Source organism: Lissotriton helveticus, chromosome 2_1 (assembly GCF_964261635.1).
Source record: "Lissotriton helveticus chromosome 2_1, aLisHel1.1, whole genome shotgun sequence".
Lineage (NCBI taxonomy): Eukaryota > Metazoa > Chordata > Amphibia > Caudata > Salamandridae > Lissotriton > Lissotriton helveticus.
In genome coordinates this window covers 2,082,281,013-2,082,298,183 of record NC_136059.1, presented here as the reverse complement: position 1 = coordinate 2,082,298,183, position 17,171 = coordinate 2,082,281,013, and the positions used below count along the sequence as shown (strand labels likewise).

General features: G+C 41.8%; 1 protein-coding gene across 7 annotated transcripts in view; it reads left to right on the top strand.

Moving 5' to 3' along the window:
* Positions 1–17,171, top strand: part of LOC144820011 (kynurenine/alpha-aminoadipate aminotransferase, mitochondrial-like) — a 785,209-nt gene that overhangs the window by 660,728 nt on the left and 107,310 nt on the right. For 5 of the 7 annotated variants that reach the window (XR_013607670.1, XM_078677674.1, XM_078677671.1 and 2 more), the window contains 2 exons: positions 827–888; positions 5,764–5,828. The exons of 1 other annotated variant lie outside the window; for it this stretch is intronic. Coding sequence is in view for 5 of the 6 variants with exons in the window: in XM_078677674.1 (XP_078533800.1) it covers positions 827–888; positions 5,764–5,828 (127 nt within the window). In the remaining variant the exon portion in view is untranslated. The remainder of the gene's footprint in view (positions 1–826; positions 889–5,763; positions 5,829–17,171) is intronic. One more of the 7 variants, XM_078677673.1, reaches the window with a different exon arrangement.

The following is a 17,171-nucleotide window of genomic DNA, read 5'->3' as shown; positions in this document are numbered from 1 at the left end:
CAGTAAACTCCCAAAAAAAACTCACCTAAAAGAGCCATAACTTTATCTTTTCCCTGAATTCATTTTTTGGCTGTATTTCTCCTAAATCTTTTCTTTCACTACCATTGCAACCCTTTATTACCTCATTCTTATGTGTCTCTTTTCTCACCTCACCCTTAACTATCTTCTGTTCAATTACTTTTTCCTCACTTATTTCTTAATTACCAGTCCTCCCTTCTAATTGTCACCCCATCCCTACACGGTCTCTTTTTTTCCTTCCTTTACAATGCCAATAGCTTAAAATCTCCCAAATGCGAGACCTATTGGAAAGAACATGCTTGTTTAAGTGTATTGCCCAGAGGTATTGTAATTGCTAGACATGGATTGAGTAAGTCTACTTGTATTTCAATAACAATGTTTCCAAAATAATGTATTTACTAGATTAAGGGGTGTAGCTTGGTCAGTGAGATTGGTGGGGTGTGCTCCAGATTTTTTCCATGTTAAAGTCCCTTATATATCAAGGAGGGCACATAAGAGGGACTTAAGAGAGAGTGGAAAGTGAGAGAAATGCAGATTGGTAGGGTTGCTAAATTAGGGAAAGCACAAGATTTTGTAAAAATAACCAACATTTTTCAAGGCCTTACAAAACTATGGGAGGGGGAGTTGGTGTGTGTTTTTGTCTGTGTTTATGGAAATATCTCTGGTGCAATCCGACAGATAACTATTTATCAAAAAATACATTTATCAGGGGGCTGTAACACCCCAAACACCCCCTAAAGCGAACCCGAATATTTAAAAATAAATCCTTTATGTCGAAGTTGAAAAGCATTATTATTTGTTTTTGCAGGTCATGACATTACAGCTCCTTTATCAATGGGGACATGACGGTTTTCTGGAACATACTGATCGGTAAAGTTTTCATATTTAAAACAACACCTGGGGTTTGTGTCATCCGTGAATTCAAGTATAATACATATTTTGACTTTAAGACATATTGCAAGATGGCAGTTAACACAGACCAGAAGATTCTTTAAACTATTCATTTACAGTATCAACAATTCATTATAAAATGTTTTAGGAAGCTTACAATGTTGATAACAGGAGTTCATACATATTTATGTTTAGTGGACTTTAGCTGAAAAGAGCTTTTTTCGGATATACCCCTGTGTAACCTGCATTTCAACCGTGACAGAAATTATTGTACTTCTCATTGAATTAGTCAGGTTCATGTGTTGAGACCAAGTAAGAACAGTAAGCCAAGGTGGATTTAGGGAGCGAATCTTTAAAATGTGTTGCATACATGTACTGTACCAGGACTGCAGAGAAATAAAGAACATTTGTAGGCAAGATCAAACGATCAATTCTGTGTGTTGGCTAATTCCCCTTGTTTTCTCCAGACATTTGTTTTTTTGGCCGCTTCTGCAGTTTGACTAGAGTACAGGTAACAGAAGCAGCAGCTAATAAAAAAATTGTCTTAAAGTTTAAAATTGAAGCTTTAGACTGCATGTTTTGCGCGCAGTCACTGCTGCTGGAACAGATCCACTATGTTATGTTATGTTATATCAACTTGTATAGCGCTCCGGCGCTTCCAGGAACAGAAAAAGAACAGATTGCTACGGTGGGAATCTCAACATAGAACGGCCAGAATAAGCAATTTTAGAGGAAAAAGGTGTGTTTTAGCAGCCTTCCTGAAGTCCAGCAGACATTCCAGATCCCGTATGTGGACCGGGAACGAGTTCCACAATTTAGCTGCCAGATAGCGGAAGGAGCGTTCTCCCGCTCGACAGCGTTTTACCCAGGGAACCGTGACAAGGTGCTGTCCCAGAGAACGCAGTGCACGGGGAGGAATATACGGGGTCAACAAGTTGCAGAGCAGATTGGGTGTGGCAAATTTCTGAATCTTAAAAGAAAGACACAATGTCTTAAACTGAATCCTCTCTGCCATAGTGAGTCAATCAAGTCTCCGGATGGTATCGGCGATGGAACAGAACCGAGAAAGTCCTACTAACGTTCTGTCCGCCGGGTTTTGGATACGCAGTATGAAATGTAATCTGACATTTATTTTTTAACTTTTGATTGGAAACTTAGATCAGAACCCAATTTTCCACTTATTCCCTCCCTACAAGTGACCTGGGAAATGTACGGGTGTTTGCACCCCAGCTCCAAATGATACTATGGGTGCCGGTAATTCCAGAAGTGGGAAAAATTTGTGCCAATATGAGTTGGACCATGAGGGTGCACGAAAACATTAGGAATTAGCAAGGGGACTCAGTAATTCCAGGTCCGATTCTCCCAGCAATTCCTCATTTTCCCACTGACTTTCACGTGAAGATTTCGTCTGTATTGAGAAGCCGAAATCTGTGTGAATGTTTGATTCCGTGGGAGTCAGTAAGTGCTGTTATCAGCCCCATCGGAAATCTAGAGACCAATTGTAATGAGTGCCCTAAAGGTAATCTGGGGAAAATACAGTAGTGAAATTAAAGTCCAATTATTCTGTGCACTTACAACAGTTATGGGATATGAAATATGTAATATCTATACTTAGCCCCAGAGCTTTTCAGTGATACAGACAGTTGTGTCTAGAAGCACTTGCACTTGACACTTCTCTCCATCCACCTCTTTGAAGGTTCATAAAGCATTTACCATCTTGGTTCATAAGTGCACAGAATGCTGAAACATAATGTGTTTGTGTGTCACGACGCACTTTCCAACAGGTGCATCACACAGCTAAAAGTGAATGAGAGGGAACCAAAGATGTTTAATGAGTTTTAGATTAGACATTGCTGCCAATTATAAACTCCTTTTATTGTCTAAAAACATAGATCTGTTTGAGCCACTCCATCAGGGAAATATTATTGGAGCTAAAGAAGAATCGTTTTATCTGATCGTTGCACTGATTAATTCCTGAATACCTCTCAAAAACATTTGGGGCTATTATCTACTAATTTGCCTGTAAAGATTGCATTCAACACGACGGTAACAACTGGGAGAGCCAGTTTCCTGCTGATGTTATCCATTGGAGTAATAGAAACCCACATCTGATAGGTGATGGCAGGCTGCTTGCTGGATGGAGGAACATTCCCCAAGAATCCCAGATAACGTGCAGCTCGAAAGGCCCTGCGTGCAGAAAGTTGCATTGCTTGAAGAAACTTCCCCTGAGGAATGAGTGATGAGAGGGTTGAAAAGACCTTGTGTCCAGAGTGAAATAATCAGAGAGACTGTCAAGGAAATTTGGTACAGGAAAACTAGCTGATGAGAAACCTGCAACTAGTGCCAGGGATTTTCCATTCCATTCCTGCAATTAAATTCTTCAAACTAAGAAACCTCCTGTACTCTCTGTATTGAAGATAAGCACAGCCCACTTATACAGCATGAGTGCCCAGCTGCAAGAGTAATATGCATCAAAGTGGAGACTTTTGCACAGAATTATCTGAAGACCAGGACTTTCAGCCGAAACCTCACCTTGCCAGGATTTCACTGATATGAAAAATAAAGGCCTTCCATGGTTTTAACACATCATGAATATTGAAAAAGACACATTGGGCACAATTACGACTTTTGTGTTGGGTCGGGCGGCCAAGAGTGGCTGCTGTCTACCACTGCACTGGAAATGCCTCACAAGGTAAAGTCAATGCCATGCAGGAACTGGTGTGCACGCACAAAAGAGGGCACATGTTGTACCCCCCGTAAGCAGACACAGGGCACAGAGGCACAAGGGTAGGGACCCCTTTGTTTCCTCTCCTCCAGGGTTTTCATGGCAGGTGAAACTCATAATATGCTTGGTGGGAACACAGCGGTCCTGCCTAGCATATTGTGGCCTCTGGTCTCCGAACTCCACGCCCCCACCAGGGAATGGCCGTTGCCTTGCGGCAGCAGTGATCCCAGGGCCGGGTGACCGCCCAAGTCTTAATGAGGAGGTCAGACCACCAGTGTGGCGGAGGCTGGACTACCACCACCCGCCACCACAAGTCTGTCAGTCCACGGATCACCAGTCTCATAATTAGGCCCATAGTTTGTACATTTACTGTAATGTGAAATGTGTGCTGTACGTATGTATACATGTCTGGTTGTAAATTGTATACACAATATGGAAATTGGGTCAGTTTGGACTCAGAAATCCCAAAGACATCAATGGTGTTACTTTTTTAATTGTGAAATCATATAATATTATTACTTCTTAACATTGTTATTGTGTTTGTGCATATCTGACAATTTTACAGGTAAATACTGTTTCAATTGAGATATACATTCATAGAAATGTATATAAATTAATGGCATTGAACACACTGATGCTCCAAAGCTGAACGGCAGCAGGGTGCCTGCAATCATGTTTGCAGATGACACCCTGCTGCTGTCTAAATCCCCTATGGGGATACAAAGGATCCTTGATTCTTTTGTGGCTTTCTGTATGGAAAGGGGATGGGAGATCAATGCCTCAAAAACTAAGTTTATGGTCTTGAACCCAACCCAAAGATCACGCCCGAACCCCTTACTGGGATCATCACGTTTAGAGAGAGTCTCCACCTTTGAATATTTAGGTGTAACGTTGAATGAAACCATGTCGTGGGGAACACACCAGACTAGGGCTAACCTCAAATTAGTGCAGACCACTAGCGGCATCGCTCGGATGATGAAAAGCTCCACATATCGACCATTGGGGCCGGTCATCCAGATCTATAAGGCACATGCCAGGGGCGCTGTCATGTATGGGGCGGAATTGTGGGGCCATACATCTTCCCAGAGTCTGTCTATAACTGAGAACAACTTTATTAGACAGATAGTTGCACTCCCGTCTAGTAAACCACTCCTCCCCCTGAGGATGGACCTGGGACTTAGACCAATAGCAGATGAACTGGGTCTCAGACCCATAGCCTTCTGGAGAAGGCTATGGAGCAGGGAAGAACTTTGTACCTACAGGGCGGAACTGAGGGAGTTCTTAACCCACCCCAAAGCTTTACAGATCCCCTGGATAAAATATATAAAAAAGGCCTGTACTAGACTGGGACTCCCCGACCTATGGTCTGATCCAGCTAATGCTTCATTAAGGATCCCACGAAGAGCCTTGGCCAACGCGTATCACGAGCAGAAACTAGCTATGGTCTTAGATTCCCAGGGTGAAGGGTCATTAACATCTGTATTCACGCAAAGCAAGGACTCATACAGGCTGGAGAGGGTTCTGGATGGCATGACTCCCGTGCTGGCCAGGAAGCTATTTCTCCAATGGAGATATGGCACACTGCCTCTGCGGTCTTACACTAGTTCCTGGTCTACACCGCCTTCTACCAAGCATTGCCCGGCTTGCACTTGTGATGAGGAAACTGATCTACATGTGGTCTTGTTTTGTCCAACATACAAGACCGCCAGGAAACATTGGCTCCTACCACTCATCAGAAACTTGGGTTGTAGGGAGTATCTCCCGATGTACAGAATCTTAAAAACCGATGTCGCGGGACCAACGGTGTTCGCATTGGCTAAATTTCTCACAAATGTTTGGCATACTCGCACCCGTATTTTAAAGTCCCAGTTTTCCAATTAATTTTAACACTAAAAATTTTAAATGTATGGTTTTTCTTGCAGGGTGGAATGATTGTACATTGTATATTATGTGCTGCTGCCCTACTTCGATGGTTTTTACATTGTTTCATATATGTCTTTTGTATATCTTTGATGGTCATATTGGCCGAAATAAAGATTGAAACTTGATATAAATTAATAAAATCATCTGTTTTTCACATTCATTTCCTAAATAGTTTTTTTACTAACTATTTACCTTATTTTCTACAGTGTTGCAGAATTCTACAGGTTGCAGCGGGATGCCATACTTTTATCAGCAGACAGATGGTTAACTGGTGAGTGATTCTTACAAATATTTTTGGGCATTGGTTTGATGTACAATACATAATGATATCTATTTTGACTCTCTATCTCGATTTATGACTTTGTGAATATTTGTAATCCAATAAAATAAATGTCAATACTTTCTAATCCATTTTATTCTTTAAGCATTCTATTTAGGCACAACTGGCACTACATTTCAGGATATTTGATAATCCCTTCATCATGGCATGCCTCCAAAGTATTTTATATAAAACTCCATTGTAAATAAAAAATGGGTAACAACTTAAATGCATTGTCATCAAAAGTTAAATTGCAAAAGTTGAAAAATATAAAATACCACTCTTAGGGCCTGATTTCAATTACGGCGGTCTTGGGGCTGCCGTACCCACAGTGGTGGTCCGACCACAACCACCTGTCTGCAGTATAAAGAGTGTGGTGGTGGAACAACCACAAGACTTCCACGTGAAACCGCTAGCCGCTAGCTGCGATCGTCAAACAATGGGGCTTGACGATGACCTCATATGCTGACGATACGCAGCTGGCGGTGACACTGAGCAGAGACCCTGAGGTGGATGCCCCCAGATTCCGAGCAGGACTAGTGGCCGTAGCAAATTGGTTAAGAACCAATTGCTTACAACTGAACGCCAAAAAAACTGAAGTTATGGTGTTGGGGAAACATGCAGAGCTTTGGGGAGATCAGTGGTGGCCGCCTGAATTGGGCGTCACTCCCGTTCCAGTTTCCGAGGTAAAGAATTTAGGAGTTTGGATGGATCCGGCTCTTACTTTTACGAGTCACACGAAGAAGGTTGCAGCCACCTGCTACGGTATTTTGCGAGGCTTAAGACCGGTCCTTAAGTTTTTTTATCCTTCCACCCGGCAGCTCGTGGTCCAAGCCACGGTTCTATCTCGGCTGGACTACGGCAGCGTGCTGCTGTTGGGGATAAACCAGGCTGAGGCATCCAGGCTTCAAAGGGTACAGAATGCTGCGGCTCGGGCAATTGTCGGCCTTCCTCAACATTGTTCTGTGTCCAGCACTATTTCTGCCCTTCATTGGCTGCCGGTTAGGCAAAGAATTAAGTTCAAGTCGTTATGCTTGGCCTTTAAAATCATGAAGCTTTCTTCGCCGCCGGCACTTGTGAACTTGCTCATCCCCTATATCCCGTTGAGGTCTTTGAGATCGGAGGCTCTTCTGTAGTGTAGTTCCTATTATCCCAATAGGCTCTGCGCATTGGAATAATACCTTCAATAGTATAGGCCTAGACCAGACGTTAACTAGGTCTACTACTGTCGATATTAGACTTAAAGTTTTGGGTTTGCCAGCTAGCTCAGAGTTCACTAGAAACTTTCTCGAATAGGCATGGAGGAGTTGAACCTCCCTGGATAGACAAGAAGGGATTTAGTTTCTGACAACCATAGAACATGACAACTTTGCTCTCCCCTAATCAAGAGTGTATCTCGAGAGTCGTGTGAACAAAAGGCAATTTATTTTACTCAGTCAGTACGTGCATTCTTAGTCTCATCAGATTGTAGAGAAAAGGAAGAGACGGGCGTGTTCAATAAAAGATGTTATTTATTGATCAGTCTCTTTTCTCATACAAGAGAAATGGATCGATATTATTGCAATACTTATGGTTCAGTAAAGTGCATACATTAAAAGCAGAAGTATAAAATAATACTGTAAAAACATTGATATGGTTTCTAAGCCATATGAAGGTTTAAAATGAATAAGATATATTACATACACATATACATTTGACTAATCGTACTCAACTGGTGTTTCTAACTACGCCTACCCCGTGTACCTGACCTAAGTCTAATGCGTGGGCGGGAATAGAAAGTTACAGTTTAAGTTAAGTTTGTTTTGCCAAGTGACTGACTAAAGAATTCTCTGTGAGGGGTTATTCAGTTCTGTACCTGGAATCTAGGATGGATGAGGGATGGTATCTCTCGTCTCTGGCCTCGATATTCCAGGCTGCCTGCGAGGGCTACCCGGAAGCGCCGGAGCTGGATTTCTCGGCAGGAGAATAGACAGCTTCTCGTTCTCAGCGCGTCAGGAAGGCGGGGCTGCGCCAGCGGGGTCTGCTCTGCTCTGGGCTTCGGCAAGTCTGGCTGCTCCGATCTCGTCACCACCGCGTGTGTTTGCATAGGGCAATATCGGTAATATTTATACCTTTAAGGTGCCGAGATTGACGTAAGGATGGACATAGATACGTCAATAAGGATGTCATACGACCAGGTCGTTAGCACATTCTTTTGCTGAAGTTCTCGGTGAAATCAAAACAATGGCCGCAGGGTTTTTCCCAGGTTGTCATAGGTTTGATTTGTTTTGAGAACTCCGTATGCCTTATCAGGGGCTGGAGGAATATCGCTTGTCTAATTAGATGGCAAGCGTTATGACCTAATCAGATAACACGTTCCTGTGCCGTAGTGTGGCTTTATCAGATAACGGTTCCTGCATCATGGGGGTTTTCTGCCTCATGGGATGGCTGCTAGTTAACTTGTTAGTTTGTTAACCAGAATAGGGTCAGGAATAGGTGGATCGATACAGAACCTATAGGAATACATCACACCCACTCCACGCTAACTATGGACATATTTACTAATCTATGCATAGTAAAACATACTGTAGAGTATCGAGTATACCTTACCACCCCAAAATACTTAAATGCATTTTGAAATTATCAAATATACGGAAAAAAAGCATTTACATGTATTGTATGCACTCAAGCTGTGAAATAATGCTAAAGTAATCACGCATATGTATACATTATTGCTAAATGGTATATGAAAATTTACACATGAAATGGCTCTTAATACAGAAAAAAGTTTGAGACCATTCCATCACAGAATAAAATAATTATGAACATACCAGCGGGCAGCTAATGTCTATAAGCTATCTAAAAGTAGAAATCTTAGTTCTCTAAGAATAGTTCTTACTTTAAGCAGAAGATAGTGTCCCGAAAAATATGCAAAAATATTTTGGGGCTGCTGAAAAAATCGCTGTCCGTGAACTGGAGGGAAAAATGTTCATGGTATTTTGCTTTTCTAGTTGAAGGCCAAATTCAGGGAACGCCGTGTACGAGCTTGCTCAAAAGTCTCTATTTCTGCTCTGGTGAGAACATCATATCATTTAGACTCTCGAAAAAGTTGTCAACAGCTTCCTGGGAGAGTTCCACTAACTCGGAAATAGGTGTAACCATGCATTAGTGCGCATGATTGTCTCCATTGACATTCTGATTTGGATTGCTGACAGAAGGTCGTACCTGATCGATGCTGCTTTCATCTTGAACTTCACTACCCCTTAATCGTAGTGGTGAAGCTTCCACGAATGCCGTCATCAGGATTGGTAGCCGTTGAGGGCAGCACAAAGCATGAGCCTTTGTTGGACTCAACAATGTTTCTGCATCCATTGGCGCATCCGATTGTAGCGTCAGACAGGTGTCTAACACGCATTCTTCTCCGCATAGCAGGCACCTTAATACAGGTAAAACACATCGATGCCACATTGGTCGAAATGAAAGAAACCAAGTCATGTTCAGGTCTCTAAGCCGGGATAGTCCCAGGATTTTTGATATCCGGTCCCGGTATCCAATGGCTAGGATTGTTTCTTCCCTTGTCGCAGGTGTTTTGTCTGTGACATGGTTTGCCATAACGAAATATAAGGACTAAGAATAGGATTCCTGCAATTAGTCCTAAAATGAGGGGAAGTCCGTCAAAAATCGAATGGACGAAATCTGGAAAAATACCCAGTATGGCTTTGAATGGTGTTAATGCCATCGAAAATACTGTCTTAAATACTTTTGAGACTCCACTGGTATCAGAAATATTTAAGATTTCATTCAGGATTTCTGCGAAATGTATGGGGGAATTAGTCGATAACAATGAATGTATCTCTGCAGTCGTCCTTGGGACTAGGAGATCATACGTTTCTTTTGATGACGTGAGCCTTGTCGGCGTCTGAAGAAGCACTGTTTTCATTCTGCTTAAAGTATCTATTCGAATAGAAGTAATTTTCAAGTTGGGCCATGCCCTTGCCTCCCTGTCTGGAAAGGAGCTGGGGAACAATAAGCGTCCACAGCACTTGACCTTCGCAGTCGTAGTTACGAGATAAGGAGTCCCGGGCATAAGACTACAGCATCTGCGGTCCACAATTAGAATGTAACTCTCATTATAGAGTCTTTGAAAGAATGGTTCTATCTCTGTAGCAGGTGTGCCTAGCTGGTGACATGAAAGGTTATTTGAGTTCCCTTCACAGGCTCCATGCAAACTAATTCCGTTACACAGAAGTGTACCGCTTAGTGACATCGCACAATTATTGCCACTAAGAAACACTTTCTGTCCTTTATTACTGACACATGCATGTGAATAGGGCAGGTTCCATGTTGTTTTAATGTACCCTTTTCCCAATTTTTCGTACATGCCAGCCTGTATATATTTTTGGCAGTATTGAAACCTGAAGGTTGATATTGGAATATTAATTATCCCATGTATTATCCATTCACTGACAGGTCGTTCTGACATTGTCACTGGTAATCTCTCGAGTTTCTCAATGCTCAGGATTGTATAATCAGCACCCTTCTGGGCCATACTGATTTGTTTATCAGTAAGGTTAAAGATATTGAATAGTGACGTTGTGTTGATTAAACGCCAAGGCACATAGCCTGAACGAAGATTTTGTAACGTCCAGCCTAGCTGTACAATAGAACGCAATTGAGACTGACCGTGTTGTAACAACAGTAAGTCTTGTGATATTATGTCGATTGCTGAAGACACAATGCTGTCCAGAGAAAAAATTCTGGAGGACAGAGTCATTAACCCATTGTCCACTACAGAAAGTGATTTTTCCAAATTAATACGGTCAATTTCCCGTATTCTTTCTGCTGTCTCAATTTGAGTCACCTTCCAGGCCTCGTTGTATGCTGCATATACAGAGGCTGCTATGAAACGTTTCTGACGCTGTTTGCGCGGTCCCATAATGAAATCACGCAAATCAGCACCATCAGTAAGTAAAGTTAGGTGTTGCTTAATTTCTGCCAGTGTGGAAGTTTGTAGCCATTGAAGGCATAATTTGCCCACACTGTAGGTGGTTATTATTCCTGGGTGTTGTCTTTGGGAATATCTAGGGTCTGGCCTGGTCATTTTGAACCCCTGTGTTTTGTTCAGGAATCTGTCTTGACAGTTATTAGTATCTGTGGGCCAGATCAACCACTGTTTCCAATCTGAATGTGTTCTGTTTTGGTTTAATACATAGTTTATGTCTATCTCCTCATCTGTAGAGCTATTGCTGTTCATTGTTGGTTTTGGAATAGACGGTTTATTTAAGTCTTTGATTTTGGCTAAGCCAAGACAGGTAGTTTGTTGAACAGTGTCATTTAAAAATATAATTTGTTCTGGGATCATGCAGGCTCTAAACAAAGATTCTATACCCTGTACTTGCCATTCTTTTGTGCCCCAAACACTTTTCAATTCAACATTTTTGTCCCAATAATCAAAACCAAAAGTATTCATTTGTTCAAAGTATGAGTCTGAATATATCAATTTTGTGTTGGTTATCATGGTCTTTGTCCCTGTCTTATTTGACAATTTGAAATAAAATGTTTCAGCATTACTTGTGTTAAAACCTGAAAAGTATGAATATTTGTCATAAACGGTTCTTGAGCTTCCTTTTGGAGGGGTTGCACAATGTTCCCATTGATTATAATTTAAAACATTTCTAGGTTGTGCAGATCTATGTAAAAAATGGTTACCATAGTGGTTGTAACAGTACATACTATCATATTTTGTCGAACCCTGCAAATAATCATGTTTGGTAAATTTAGCAGACATCACTAAGTCAGACATCATATTATTTATACTTTCAAAGTCCCAATCATCAGCAAATGAGCTTGGTTTTACAAAGTCACTCAACGAGATCTTAATTTGGTGTGGATATTTCAGGATTTCAACCGGACCATAGATTTCGTAGTCAGTGTTGTCCCATGCTACCCCACCCGGTATAGGATTGGCTGTGAATTTGACTGAAGAAAGTTCTCTTTTCTCGACGTGTGAAGATGTGTGTGGTTTGAGGATCAAGTTGATTTTCTGACTTGCTGTGTCCATTTTAGCATATTTTCCCTCAATGAAGCGTCCCAAAGTTAGTATCATGATGAGCCAAAGTATGAGGATAAATGCACCAAAACCCACCCAAAATTCAATCCATGGAGAAATCAGATATGTTTCTTTCAGTTGTTTCAAAAGTTCTTTAGCTTTATCCTTAAAGGTTTTTGATGATGGCTGTGTTTTTGATTCAGTGAAGCCTTCGGAGGAATCATCGAAGTTTATGAAGTAGCCGGATGCAGTTCTGTCAATTGTTCCAATTGCTTCAGGATTACTGTTTCTTGCATAGTCGTTTGTTACTTCATTATAGATTGGTGTGTCTCTGCTAAATGTTTTTATTTGGGTTTTCAGAGGTCTAAGTTCCATTGCATTGTTGCATAGTCCTTGTCGTTCTTCCGTAGGCGTTTCGAATGTGATTAGCCTCTTTGTTAGGACCTCTGTACTGGTAGCGAACCTTGGTGTTCTGCTACTTATGGGGACTCCACTTGGCCTACTATTTGTTATCGGCCACATGATTGTGGTTTTACCAGGTCGATGGATACAACTCGGTTCTCCTTTTTACCAGCAAGCGGCGGTAGTACTACTGATCTTGGCCCGTTGACAGACAAGACAGGAACTGCTTTTCTGTAAGAAGGCCCAAATTCCTTCTTTACCGCGATCTTTTCTCTGACTAGATCCCCGACTTTTGGAATCCAGACAGGTCTTGCTGGGACAGGTGGTGGTTCTTCAGTGGTTGTTGGCTGCTGTTTCAACTTTATGTTGCTCAGGTCTTTTCTTGTTTCGTTTAAGTCCTGTAAAATAGCCAAACGATCTTTGATATCAAAGCTTTTTCCTTTACCACTGAAGTCTGACTGTCAAGGTCAGAGATTAACATCCTAGTTCCAAATAATAATTCGTACGGACTGAATCCCTTCAGAGAATTTCTTGGCACGTTATTTAGACTACGTTGGACACTTATTAGATGTTTGACCCACCCAGCTCCCGAACCTAATACCTTTGCCGTTATAGATTGCTTTATGTCACGGTTTTTTCTTTCAACAATTCCGTTCCCCTCAGGGTGAAATGGACAAGAGTACCGCAATGTCACGCCCATGCTGACCATGGCCTCCTTATAAGCTCTAGAGCTAAAAGCAGGACCATGGTCCGAATGCAGCATGCCAATTGCGTATGTGCCGATAAAGACTCGCAAATCTTTTATAACAGTTCTGGCGTCAGCCGTTCGCTGGGGCCACATCCATATGAATCTCGTACATGAGTCTACTGCAACCAAGATATATTTATAGTTACCATCCCTTTGTAAGGGACCACAGTGGTCTAGGTAAACACAGGCTAATGGTTTATCCGAGATTAGAAGGGGCGTCTGCGCTGGGCGTCTCACCGTTGATACTTTCATTCTTTGACATATTTCACATTCTAAAACATAGTTCCTTGTTTGTCTTCTCATTTGTGGCCACCAGTATCTCTGTTTTAATAATGATACTGTGGCTGAGACGCCAGCATGTATAGAAGCAAGCCCTTCGTGTGCCGCTATTATCAGTCCTAACCTATGTTCCATGTTTGGAATTGCCCTATCCCCCACTCCAGGGATTCGAGCAAAAGGAACATTGTTTGCATCAGTTATGTATGAGTATTTTACTGGAAAGCCTTTCGGGAGTGTTTCTATCGAATCCTTTTCTGTAGCGCTGACAGCCTGTAATATTTCGCTGTCTATTTTTGTTTTTGACCGTGTGATGGCAGCTACGGAAGCCGTTTGCACAGCTGCCTTCGCTGCCTCATCAGCCAATGAATTCCCTGCAACGTGAACGCCATCACGTTGATGACTCAGCGTATGTATCACGTGAGTCTTTGGTAGTTCTTTCTGTAAAAGAACTACTTGTTCCCAGAGCATTTTATGCTTGATTGTGCCACTTTTCGCATCCTTGAAACCATTCTGAAGCCAGATCTGCAAGTATTCATTGTAAGATTGAACGCAATAATACGAATCGCACACTATGAGTGTGAGGAATTCTCGATCGGTATTTTCAAGCGCCATCTTGAACGCCAGTAGTTCAGCTCGCTGAGCTGTACAATCTCCTAGAGATTGTGTTTTAGTGATAGCTGGTTTAAATTTCCCTTCGTGCCAGCGACCTTTAACGATCGCGCACGCAGCACTGTAGGCTTGTTTACCCCCTACTGCGGGTTGTGCTGATCCGTCTGTGTATATTATACAGCCGTAATGTTCTAGAGGCAGAATTTCGGTCGGCGGAGGACATTCAAATTCATATTGGAGAAATTCTTGTGTTTTTAAGTTAGGATCAAATTCGTATGCCACGTCTGTTGCAGCAAGAGAATTAGCCCATTGTATCCATCTCGGATGGAGCGCTTTAGCATTTGGAATGCTTGCCTTTGTTACCGCCTCTAGGGCTGGTATCGGTGTCACGATTATTATTCGTTTACCTTGTGCCAGGGCTCGTTCTTTTGCTATAGCTGTCTGTGTTGCAGTTAGAATTTTTTCCGTTGGGCTGAATTTCATTTCAGCCTTAGTGTACAAGTGTGATTTGAATGCAATTGGTACCTTTTCTCCCTCATTAGAGGTCAGGTATGTGAATCCGCATCTTCCTGGGATGACTCGAATCACAAGATTGCGTGTGTTATCACGTGTTTCTAATTTTGTTTTAATTAGCATGTCTGTTTGTAAGGATCTCAGAATTTCTGTGTGTATTTGAGTCCAATTGGTTCTTCTAAAATCTGGTTTTATTAGATCATAAAGGGGTTTGACCCTTTCTGCGTAATTTGCAATGTATGTTCTTCCGAAATTTAGGAAGCCTAGAATTGACTGTAGGTTTTTTAGTGTTCTAGGTGCTTGGAGTACGGCACATTTCTCTAGAAAATTGTCAGCCAGGCTTTTGCCTTCACTTGATAATTCATATCCTAAGAACAGGACTGTCAGATGGGCAATTCTGGATTTTTTAAAGTTGAATTTGTAACCCTCTGCTGCGAACCCAAGTATTATGGTGTTCACTCTCTTCAAGTGAGTCTCCAAGTCATCATCTGTTAAGTATATGTCGTCGACATACGATAATGCTTCGTCGTCATATGTTTGTAGTAATTCTGTTACTCTCGCTGAGAATACTCCCGGGCTGTTCTTGTACCCCTGGGCTAACCGACAGAATTGTTTTTGAGTGCCATTTATTGAGAATGCAGACAAATATCTGCTCTCTGGTGCTATGTTTTGACAAAAGAATCCATTAGAGATGTCTAATGTTGTTTTGTATTTTTTGCGCACTATGTTATTCATTAGTGCAGCACTATGCGAGTTTTGCACTGCAAAAGTTTTGCAACATGAGTTAAGGTGTCGGTAATCCAAAACTAGACGATATGAATTGTCTGGTTTGGAGACCGGAAACAAAGGGTTGTTCATTTGTGAGGTGCAAGTTTCAATCACCCCCTGGTATTCTAGCTGATCTAGGATTTCTTTTACCTGTTTTTTAGCTTCTTGCTTAATTGGGTACTGCCTCTGTGCAGTAGGTTGTGATTTTAACTGGATTTTGTGAGGAGGAGAGTCCTCATCCCATCCTACGTGATTTTTATATAAAGCAGGAGCTAGGGCTACTGCCCACTTTCTAGCAAGTGTGTATTTTTTATGAATTGGGATGTGATTTGAGAAGGCAGGCATAATTATTTCTTCGCCATGAGGGCAATCCCTGACAAACTCTGGTGGCCAGTCTTTTTCAGCTAGAAGGATGTCATAGCCCTTGGAGAGATTATCCCAAAATAGTCCCCTTATTTTCCTAGTCTTATCCCCCTCTATACGTAAAGTTATTTCATATATTTTGTGAGGTTTGCTAACTCTGGTGTCTGCAGTTTCCACTTGAAGATATTCATTCGTGTCCACTGTCTCCAGATGATTCATAAGGACTTTGCGAGCTATGCTCACTTCTGCTGCGCTGTCTAGCATTGTCTGAGCCCATTCTCCGTTTTTCAGTTGTGTCCTCAGTATTCTCGGCATTGTTAACTACCTTGATACTGGCTACCTTCTTTTTTGGAAATTGTAATTTCTTTTTTAGCTGAGCAGGTTCCTTGTCTTTGGACTTGGCGTGCTCTTCTCTTTGTTCTGATCGTCCTCTTCTTTCCGATTTCTGCGAGGAAGTCTGAAAAGATTGAGAGGGACGTGTATCAATGTCTTGATATCTATCAGGCTTCTTTATATTATCCCTATTTCTAAGGTTATATCTTTTCCCAGAGGAGTCACTCTGGGGTGACCTGTGTCTTTGGTTCGGAGATTTTTCTCTTTGCCTAGGAGACCTTCCTCTGGACTGGAATTTCTTTTCTTTAGGATTGGATTGTTTGTTTCCATCCCAGCTCTTTTTTTGTGATGTTGAGTTATTATTAAAAAATATTTTTTCAGGACTTTCAATCAGTTGTGGTTTTACTGGTATTCTACCTAAACTATCTCTACCTAGTTCCTCATAGGATTTTTCTATGATTCTGGCAATTTCAGCTGGTTGGTCTGCTATATCTGTCTCTTTTAGCCTCTGGCGGATCGCCACGTTTGCTGCTTCTCCCTTTATGTTGGCTAATAATATAGCCGAGACCTGCTTGAAGTCTTTTAGTAATTTCATACCGAGAGTTAAAGCGGGTTCTGGACCATATTCGTCTTGAATTCGTTTTAGCACATCTGGTATTACCAAAATGGATGGAACACCGTGCGTTTTTGTGTAGATGGAAGCAAAGACTGTACCCCAAGTGTCACAGTCCTCAATGTGTGGTGCGATTCCCATTGGAAGACAGATAGTCAGAATCCTGTGTTTTTCTAACGGGGTGGTGTCTGGAAACACAGCCTCTATTTGGGTGATTTTTTGTGCTAACCAGAATGGTATTTGTTCCCGTTTAGCTGGTACTTTACCTAGGCAGGATTGTATGTTCTGTGGTGTAATTTTATTTGTGTTTCCCCTGGTGAGGGGTCAGCTGTGGAATTTTAATTGCTGGCTGAATTGTTGAAGTCCGCATCAAATATTGGACTAATTGTCTATGTATCTTTATTAATTGTTTTAGTTGTACTAAAAGATCTGCTGCAGGCATTCTTTCGAACTCTGGATGTGGTGTGTATCCGGCTAGGACCGGCCACGTTGCTCCTGGTCTACCTAAAGGACCGAGCCTGGTGATGTGATTATTGTGTTTTAGGGCGCCATTAAATAAGAGCAGGTGCTCTTGAAATTTAAGTGGTACTTCCACCTCCTCGAAAGGAGTATACTCTTCAGGAGGTTCCTCTGTTTTGT